General features: G+C 40.5%; 1 protein-coding gene across 1 annotated transcript; it reads left to right on the top strand.

The window, feature by feature from the left end:
• Nucleotides 1-6,672: 6,672 nt before the first annotated feature.
• Nucleotides 6,673-9,426, top strand: LOC122319806 (the record flags this gene model as incomplete). Its single annotated transcript, XM_043207603.1, has 2 exons — nucleotides 6,673-8,221; nucleotides 8,276-9,426. Coding segments are annotated over exons 1-2 (2,700 nt in total), but the record flags the coding sequence as incomplete, so codon positions are not given.
• Between the last annotated feature and the right edge of the window lie 1,229 nt (nucleotides 9,427-10,655).

Raw genomic sequence — 10,655 nt, 5'->3', positions numbered from 1 at the left:
TAGCCCAAACTTTTGAAATTTTTACCCGATTTAAAAGTGGAATACCTCTCTGAATTTGTTATTAAAATATCTATCTAGCTGCATTATTGGTTTATTTTCGAATTTTTGGTCAATATTTTGTAATTTTTTATGACCCCTGACCTGTCAAAATTTGCAAAAAATGGGTTTGCAGAAAAGTGACCAGATCCCAGCACTGCTTAGCCCAAACTTTTGAAATTTTTACCCGATTTAAAAGTGGAATACCTCTCTGAATTTGTTGTTAAAATATCTATCTAGCTGCATTATTGGTTTATTTTCGAATTTTTGGTCAATATTTTGTAATTTTTTATGACCCCCGACCTGTCAAAATTTGCAAAAAATGGGTTTGCAGAAAAGTGACCAGATCCCAGCACTGCTTAGCCCAAACTTTTGAAATTTTTACCCGATTTAAAAGTGGAATACCTCTCTGAATTTGTTATTAAAATATCTATCTAGCTGCATTATTGGTTTATTTTCGAATTTTTGGTCAATATTTTGTAATTTTTTATGACCCCCGACCTGTCAAAATTTGCAAAAAATGGGTTTGCAGAAAAGTGACCAGATCCCAGCACTGCTTAGCCCAAACTTTTGAAATTTTTACCCGATTTAAAAGTGGAATACCTCTCTGAATTTGTTATTAAAATATCTATCTAGCTGCATTATTGGTTTATTTTCGAATTTTTGGTCAATATTTTGTAATTTTTTATGACCCCCGACCTGTCAAAATTTGCAAAAAATGGGTTTGCAGAAAAGTGACCAGATCCCAGCACTGCTTAGCCCAAACTTTTGAAATTTTTACCCGATTTAAAAGTGGAATACCTCTCTGAATTTGTTATTAAAATATCTATCTAGCTGCATTATTGGTTTATTTTCGAATTTTTGGTCAATATTTTGTAATTTTTTATGACCCCCGACCTGTCAAAATTTGCAAAAAATGGGTTTGCAGAAAAGTGACCAGATCCCAGCACTGCTTAGCCCAAACTTTTGAAATTTTTACCCGATTTAAAAGTGGAATACCTCTCTGAATTTGTTGTTAAAATATCTATCTAGCTGCATTATTGGTTTATTTTCGAATTTTTGGTCAATATTTTGTAATTTTTTATGACCCCCGACCTGTCAAAATTTGCAAAAAATGGGTTTGCAGAAAAGTGACCAGATCCCAGCACTGCTTAGCCCAAACTTTTGAAATTTTTACCCGATTTAAAAGTGGAATACCTCTCTGAATTTGTTATTCGAATATCTATCTAGCTGCATTATTGGTTTATTTTCGAATTTTTGGTCAATATTTTGTAGTTTTTTATGACCCCCGACCTGTCAAAATTTGCAAAAAATGGGTTTGCAGAAAAGTGACCAGATCCCAGCACTGCTTAGCCCAAACTTTTGAAATTTTTACCCGATTTAAAAGTGGAATACCTCTCTGAATTTGTTGTTAAAATATCTATCTAGCTGCATTATTGGTTTATTTTCGAATTTTTGGTCAATATTTTGTAGTTTTTTATGACCCCCGACCTGTCAAAATTTGCAAAAAATGGGTTTGCAGAAAAGTGACCAGAACCCAGCACTGCTTAGCCCATAACTTTTGAAATTTTTACCCGATTTAAAAGTGGAATGCCTCTCTGAATTTGTTATTAAAATATCTATCTAGCTACATCATTGGTTTATTTTCGAATTTTTGGTCAATGTTTCGTCATTTTTTATGACCCCCGACCTGTCAAAATTTGCAAAAAATGGGTTTGCAGAAAAGTGACCAGATCCCAGCACTGCTTAGCCCAAACTTTTGAAATTTTTACCCGATTTAAAAGTGGAATACCTCTCTGAATTTGTTATTAAAATATCTATCTAGCTGCATTATTGGTTTATTTTCGAATTTTTGGTCAATATTTTGTAGTTTTTTATGACCCCCGACCTGTCAAAATTTGCAAAAAATGGGTTTGCAGAAAAGTGACCAGATCCCAGCACTGCTTAGCCCAAACTTTTGAAATTTTTACCCGATTTAAAAGTGGAATACCTCTCTGAATTTGTTGTTAAAATATCTATCTAGCTGCATTATTGGTTTATTTTCGAATTTTTGGTCAATATTTTGTAATTTTTTATGACCCCCGACCTGTCAAAATTTGCAAAAAATGGGTTTGCAGAAAAGTGACCAGAACCCAGCACTGCTTAGCCCATAACTTTTGAAATTTTTACCCGATTTAAAAGTGGAATGCCTCTCTGAATTTGTTATTAAAATATCTATCTAGCTACATCATTGGTTTATTTTCGAATTTTTGGTCAATGTTTCGTCATTTTTTATGACCCCCGACCTGTCAAAATTTGCAAAAAATGGGTTTGCAGAAAAGTGACCAGATCCCAGCACTGCTTAGCCCAAACTTTTGAAATTTTTACCCGATTTAAAAGTGGAATACCTCTCTGAATTTGTTATTCGAATATCTATCTAGCTGCATTATTGGTTTATTTTCGAATTTTTGGTCAATATTTTGTAGTTTTTTATGACCCCCGACCTGTCAAAATTTGCAAAAAATGGGTTTGCAGAAAAGTGACCAGATCCCAGCACTGCTTAGCCCAAACTTTTGAAATTTTTACCCGATTTAAAAGTGGAATACCTCTCTGAATTTGTTATTAAAATATCTATCTAGCTGCATTATTGGTTTATTTTCGAATTTTTGGTCAATATTTTGTAATTTTTTATGACCCCCGACCTGTCAAAATTTGCAAAACATGGGTTTGCAGAAAAGTGACCAGATCCCAGCACTGCTTAGCCCAAACTTTTGAAATTTTTACCCGATTTAAAAGTGGAATACCTCTCTGAATTTGTTGTTAAAATATCTATCTAGCTGCATTATTGGTTTATTTTCGAATTTTTGGTCAATATTTTGTAGTTTTTTATGACCCCCGACTTGTTAAAATTTGCAAAAAATGGGTTTGCAGAAAAGTGACCAGAACCCAGCACTGCTTAGCCCATAACTTTTGAAATTTTTACCCGATTTAAAAGTGGAATGCCTCTCTGAATTTGTTATTAAAATATCTATCTAGCTGCATTATTGGCTTATTTTCGAATTTTTGGTCAATATTTTGTAATTTTTTATGACCCCCGACCTGTCAAAATTTGCAAAAAATGGGTTTGCAGAAAAGTGACCAGAACCCAGCACTGCTTAGCCCATAACTTTTGAAATTTTTACCCGATTTAAAAGTGGAATACCTCTCTGAATTTGTTATTCGAATATCTATCTAGCTGCATTATTGGTTTATTTTCGAATTTTTGGTCAATATTTTGTAGTTTTTTATGACCCCCGACCTGTCAAAATTTGCAAAAAATGGTGTTTGGTTATGCAGCACCAAACAAAACTCTCTTAAATTTGTAAATTGCTCTGCGAAGCAATGTTTTCTTTATCTGTTATCTTCATCTATGTATGTATGACCCCCGACCTGTCAAAATTTGCAAAAAATGGTGTTTGGTTATGCAGCACCAAACAAAACTCTCTTAAATTTGTAAATTGCTCTGCGAAGCAATGTTTTCTTTATCTGTTATCTTCATCTATGTATGTATTCGCCGCGCTTGCCCTTCAGCCGAGTGCAGCCTAAAATCAATTATGAGTCGTCAACTGTCGTTCGTCGTGGCAATTCGTCTCAAGTTCTTGCTCACTTGCATTTCTGATCAAAGACTACTTCGAGTCTGCTTGATCTACTTCGAACCTTTTATCTTTTAAAGAGAACCGCCTGATCTATTTCGTAAAAACTCAAACTAAGTGCTGTGCGACTTAATAAACATTATATTTAAATATAAAATAAACCTAAATTTGTGCGTGTTTATTAGGTCCCAATTTGGTTTGTTGGCTAGTAAAAAAAGCTTATTAGCCAAACATTTTGGTGACCCCGACGTGATAGAAAAATTTAGTTAATCATTTTGGAAAATATAAATGTATAAAATTAACCTGCGCAAAAGGGTTGGTTTTGCACATGCGTTTATATGTATTTATGTACACATAATTTCGCATCTCGCTCTCGCATCGGTTCGTACGGTATCGCTCTCTCAATCTCGCTCTCGCTCTGGCTCTCGCTTGTCAAACGTTTTTCGCAAGTTCATTGATCTGCAGCTGATGGTTGTTTTTGGTTTTAATGCTAGCAGAAGAGAAGCCAGCATTTACTTCTCGTGGTCGATTCAGGCTTGCAATTTGGCGCCAGTGCCTTCAAAACTGTCAAAGCTTCAAAACTGTGCCATAACCTCTTCGTCGCGAACTGCAATTATTTGAACTTTGTTTTATAAATAAATTTTCGGCTAAAAATGTCAACGGAAATTACTCTTGTCAACATCGACAAGGCGCAGTTTTATAAAAAGGAAATCTCGGTCAATTTTCATGCATGCGCAAAGCATTGAAAGTTCATTGACCTTCGATCGAATTTCCCTGATGGCTGAAGAAGAACTTAGTTTGCGACTGGAGTTGCTGAATAAAACCGAAGTTTCGTTTAACCTGGCTCATGGGTCTCTCGAAGAGCTTGACTACGATGAAATCGATAGTCCGCTGCCGGATGAATTTGAGGAATTGATTTTATCCGCAAAATCAATTGTGCTCCAGGAGATTGGTAAGCGTAAGGTGGCCAGTTTGCCGTGCTCAACGTTGCGCCAGGAACCCGCCATGGATTCCGCTGCTAGTCAGCCTAACAAAAGGCTTCGTCTCCCGGAAATTAAATTGCCCGAATTTAGTGGTGGCTACACCGAATATGCCAACTTTTTCTCCATGTTTTCGACCATCATCGATCAAGATCCTGATCTTTCGCCCGTGGAAAAGCTCCAACATTTGAAGTCGTGCCTGAAAGGCTCCGCATTGGATTCTGTTCGCTCGCTGGATATTTGCAATGATAACTATGCTGTTGCTTTGGATTTGCTCAACAAACGCTTTAACAACAAACGTCTTATTTTTCAGGCACATATCGCAGAGATTTTGGGCATGCAGAAGGTAGAGAATGCGACAGCGGCGAGGTTACGGGAGTTTTCGGACAAAATCAACACAAATTTGCGTTCATTGCAGTCGATGGGAACTGCTGAGCAAATTTCTGGATCCATCATCATCCACAGTTTGCTTCAGAAATTGGACACCTCGACTCAGGCAAAATGGGAGGAAACGGCATTAATTGATCAAGTTCCGACATGCCAACAATTTTTGGATTTTTTGGACAAGCGCTGCTTAAAATTGGAAAATGTGGAGCATGTTGCAACAATTTACGCAAGTAAACCTCAAATCGTAAAGGGCAGAAACAGTTCTAGTAATAAAAACTCGTTTCTTGCTACCAATATGACTGCCAATGGTTGTGTTTGTTACAATAGCGCAAACCATTCAGTCTATAATTGCAATCAGTTTACTAATTTAACTCCTCAACTTCGTCTTCAGAGAGCGAAAAGACTTGGCTTATGCCTAAATTGTCTAAGAAAGGGCCATCAGATGAAAAATTGTGCGTCTAGTTCTTGTCGAGTCTGTGGATCCAAGCATCACAGCTTGTTACATTTCGAGTCACCAGGATCTCCAAATCAACCTCGTGATAATGTTGCTTGTCCTCAGGCTGCGCCATCTCCAACTTTGGATACTTCGCATAGTTCCGCAAACTCATCAGCTCCCTCGCATGCTACCTCTCTGATCGCCCAAAATCCTCAAGCTGATTATGTGCTACTAGCCACTGCGATTGTAAACATTCAAAGCCGTTCTGGCACCTGGGTGCCATGTCGTGCACTTCTTGATGGTGGTGCTCAGCTTCATATCATTACTTCCCGATTTGCTCATCAACTTCAGCTTCGTAGAGAAAAATCGTCTACTCTTGTCTCCGGACTTGGAGATTCTAAATTCGACTCCGATGGAGTATCGGTGCAATTTAGCTTGAAGTCCCAAACTTCAAATTATACATCTCTGCCTTAGTTGCTCCAACGATTACGGGAAACCAGCCTAGCCTGCCTATGAGTCCGGAGAACTGGAATATACCAGCAAACCTTCAGCTTGCCGATCCGGATTTCCACAAACCTCAAAAAATTGACTTATTAATTGGAGCAAGTCTTTTCTTTGAGCTTCTTTGTGTGGGTCAAATAAAACTCACTCCTGGTCTTCCTTTGCTGCAAAAAACCCGTCTAGGATGGGTCGTCGCAGGAGGTGGCTCAGAACACCGTGAATCATCGGCTCTTGCAGCTCAGACGTCTGTATCTTCCGTCGAAGAAGTTGAGTCGCCATTGGATGAAATACTTCGACGCTTTTGGGAAATAGAGAGTGTTCCTGATTACGCCTGCAAATTTTCCAAAGAGGAGCTCGAATGTGAGGAACATTTCAAAACCAACTTTGCTCGCCTGGCTACCGGAGCATACTCTGTTCGCCTTCCGTTAAAGCATAGCTTGGATATGCTCGGAGATTCTTATGCTCACGCTTATCGTCGTTTTTTGAATTTGGAACATAAACTTCAACGTCACCCGCAGCTCAAGTCTCAATATTCGGCTTTCATTCGTGAATATTTGGACTTGAATCACATGTCACTCGTTAGCAAAGATTCGATTGGTCTTTGCCAGTATTATCTTCCCCATCATTGCGTTTTCAAAAGGACAGCACCACAACGAAATTGCGTGTAGTTTTTGATGGGTCTGCCCGAACGTCGTCTGGATCTTCCTTGAATGACGTCCTTATGGCTGGTCCTACCATTCAGCCCAAACTATTTCGGACCCTGCTTCAATTCCGAACGTTTCCTGTGGCCCTGACTGGTGACATTTGCAAGATGTATCGTTGCGTTCGAGTTGCCGAGCCCGATAGTTTTCTGCAGTGCCTTCTTTGGAGAGATTCACCAAGCCAGGAGATACAAGTTTACAGGCTGAATACAGTAACTTATGGAACCAAGCGTGCATCATTTCTATCTGTGCGGGCCATGCATCAGCTTGCTATTGATGAGGAGAATTCGTATCCCATTGGCTCCCAAATTCTCAAGCGGGATTTTTACGTTGATGATCTGATTACTGGTGGCAACTCCGCTCAAGATGTTTTAGAGATCATGCGTCAAACCCAGGAATTGCTTGGAAAAGGGCAGTTCAAGCTGAGAAAATGGTGCTCTAATGACCCCGTTGTTCTTAAGGAAACACCCGAGCCAGAAAGGGAAACATTCCTGAAGTTCGACGATGGAAGCGACATTACCAAAACGCTGGGGCTCGCTTGGGATCCTACTTCAGACGTTCTAATGTTTTCTTTCTCTCCCATGCAGCGCATCTTAAAACCTAGCAAGAGGTCCGTGCTGTCCACAATAGCCCGCTTCTATGACCCCCTCGGCCTCATCTGCCCTGTCATAACCAAAGCAAAAATCTTTTTGCAGCAGCTTTGGAAGGAGAAATTGGATTGGGATGAGAGCCTTCCCTCTGCGCTAAATTCGTCTTGGCTGAAGTTAACAGCTGATATTGCTTGCACCCAGCAAATGAAATTTCCTCGCTTAGCTGTTCAGCCTGCCGGCATCATAGAGCTCCATGGTTTCAGCGATGCCAGCATAAATGCGTATGGTGGCTGTATCTACGCTGTGTCTTCATCACAAGGTCGTAGAGAGGCTCAGCTACTTTGTGCTAAGTCTCGTGTGGCTCCGCTGAAGACGCTTACGATTCCCAAATTGGAACTTTGTGCCGCTCTGCTGTTGTCTCAACTCATCCGAGAAGTCCGTGATATGAACGTTTTCTCTTGCCCGTTCTTTTGCTGGTCCGACTCGTCCGTCGTACTTTCGTGGATTAAGGATGAGCCCTCCCGGTTCCAAGTCTTCACCGCAAACCGAATTGCTTCGATACAGGAGCTGACCAACGGAATGGATTGGCGATATGTACCCACGTTTTGTAACCCAGCTGACATTTTGTCGAGGGGATCACTTCCAAGCGAGCTGCTTGAGTCATCGCTATGGTCAAGAGGTCCATCGTTCCTGTGCAATGACAGAATTCACTGGCCCGCCCCGCATTCTGCCATCACTCCGTTACCAGAAATGAGAAATTCGCTCGTGGCTCATACCACGCCTTCCAATGACATGACGTTGCAATGCAAGTTCAGCAATTCCTGGCAAAAGCTGACCCATGTATTTGCATACGTCTTTAAATTTCGACATCGCATCCGGCACTCTGGAATTACAGTCGAGCATATTCAGCTTGGAACGCAGTTGCTCCTTCGCACCATCCAGATGAACAACCTTGCAGCTGACTACAAACGACTGCAAGGTAAACTTTCAATTAAATCCTCAAGTCAAATTTTTTCTCTTGCACCGTTCATAGATGAATTTGGCATAATGCGTGTTGGTGGTCGTTTAAAGAATTCTGGATTGGCCTTTGAGTCTCAGCATCCTATTATATTACCGAGGAGTCATCCAGTAACCCACGCACTTATCATGCACTTTCATCGGCGCAAACTCCATTCGGGACCTCGATCTCTGCTTGCACACATTCGTCTGCAGTATTGGCCAATTGGAGGACGCAAAACTGTCACAACTGTGGTCAATAAATGCATTATCTGCTTCAGAGCCAAACCCCGACTGTTTGAGCATGTAATGGCTGATTTGCCAAAGAGCCGGGTATCTTCAACGTGGACGTTTATGGTCACAGGGTTGGATTTCTGTGGTCCGTTCCATTACAGGACTGGGGTTCGAGGCAAGGTTCCTGTAAAAACGTATGTCTGCATCTTCATATGTTTTTCGACGAAAGCGGTGCACTTGGAACTTGTTCAGGATTTGTCGACGCAAGCATTTCTTGGAGCGTTGAAGCGCTTTATTCTAACAAGGGGCAAGCCTGCTCGAATATGGTCGGATAATGCAACCAATTTTGTTGGCGCCAAGAACGAGCTGACCGAGCTGAAACGTTTGTTCCTGTGCGACCCCCACATACGTTCCGTGCAGGAATTCTGTCTGGAGGATAACATTGAGTGGCGATTCATTCCTCCCCGTTCGCCTCACTTTGGAGGCCTCTGGGAGGCTGCAGTAAAAACGGCCAAATTCCATTTCTATCGTTCAGTTGGCCCATCGCTATTATCGTTTGACGAGCTGCGCACGCTAGTTTGCCACATTGGGGCGATAATCAACTCTAGACCTCTGCTTCCTCTTTCAGAGAACCCAGCCGACTTGGATGTGTTAACTCCCGCACACTTTCTTGGCACCGCTCCTCTGGTGTTGTTTCCAGAGCCTGATGTCACACTGTTAAATTGCAACCGATTGGATCGATGGCAGCGAATATCTTACCATCAGCAAGTTTTCTGGGCCCGTTGGCGAGAAGAATACCTAACACTTCTTCAACAGCGTGCTAAGTGGCGCACCAATCATCCAAATCTCAAGATCAACGATGTTGTCTTAGTGAAGGACGAGAACCTTCCTCCACTTAAGTGGCCACTGGCTAGAGTGGACGAGCTGATCGCCGGAGAAGACAAAGTTGTCCGTGTAGCTGCCCTAAAAACTGCAACTGGGACAATTAAACGAGCTATCCGAAGATTATGTGTGCTGCCTATCCAAGATGAAGTTGAAACCCCGTGTCTTCCAACGGGGGAGGATGTTTGGTTATGCAGCACCAAACAAAACTCTCTTAAATTTGTAAATTGCTCTGCGAAGCAATGTTTTCTTTATCTGTTATCTTCATCTATGTATGTATTCGCCGCGCTTGCCCTTCAGCCGAGTGCAGCCTAAAATCAATTATGAGTCGTCAACTGTCGTTCGTCGTGGCAATTCGTCTCAAGTTCTTGCTCACTTGCATTTCTGATCAAAGACTACTTCGAGTCTGCTTGATCTACTTCGAACCTTTTATCGTTTTGAAATCAGAGGCAACTCGTGCCTGCCTGATCTATTTCGTAAAAACTCAAACTAAGTGCTGTGCGACTTAATAAACATTATATTTAAATATAAAATAAACCTAAATTTGTGCGTGTTTATTAGGTCTCAATTTGGTTTGTTGGCTAGTAAAAAAGCTTATTAGCCAAACAAATGGGTTTGCAGAAAAGTGACCAGAACCCAGCACTGCTTAGCCCATAACTTTTGAAATTTTTACCCGATTTAAAAGTGGAATACCTCTCTGAATTTGTTGTTAAAATATCTATCTAGCTGCATTATTGGTTTATTTTCGAATTTTTGGTCAATGTTTCGTCATTTTTTATGACCCCCGACCTGTCAAAATTTGCAAAAAATGGGTTTGCAGAAAAGTGACCAGATCCCAGCACTGCTTAGCCCACAACTTTTGAAATTTTTACCCGATTTAAAAGTGGAATACCTCTCTGAATTTGTTGTTAAAATATCTATCTAGCTGCATTATTGGTTTATTTTCGAATTTTTGGTCAATATTTTGTAATTTTTTATGACCCCCGACCTGTCAAAATTTGCAAAAAAATGGGTTTGCAGAAAAGTGACCAGATCCCAGCACTGCTTAGCCCATAACTTTTGAAATTTTTACCCGATTTAAAAGTGGAATACCTCTCTGAATTTGTTATTAAAATATCTATCTAGCTGCATCATTGGTTTATTTTCGAATTTTTGGTCAATGTTTCGTCATTTTTTATGACCCCCGACCTGTCAAAATTTGCAAAAAATGGGTTTGCAGAAAAGTGACCAGATCCCAGCACTGCTTAGCCCAAACTTTTGAAATTTTTACCCGATTTAAAAGTGGAATACCTCTCTGAATT

The sequence above is a fragment of the Drosophila ficusphila genome, unplaced genomic scaffold (assembly GCF_018152265.1).
Source record: "Drosophila ficusphila isolate 14025-0441.05 unplaced genomic scaffold, ASM1815226v1 contig_212, whole genome shotgun sequence".
Classification (NCBI taxonomy): domain Eukaryota; kingdom Metazoa; phylum Arthropoda; class Insecta; order Diptera; family Drosophilidae; genus Drosophila; species Drosophila ficusphila.
This window is presented reverse-complemented; position numbering and strand designations above follow the sequence as displayed.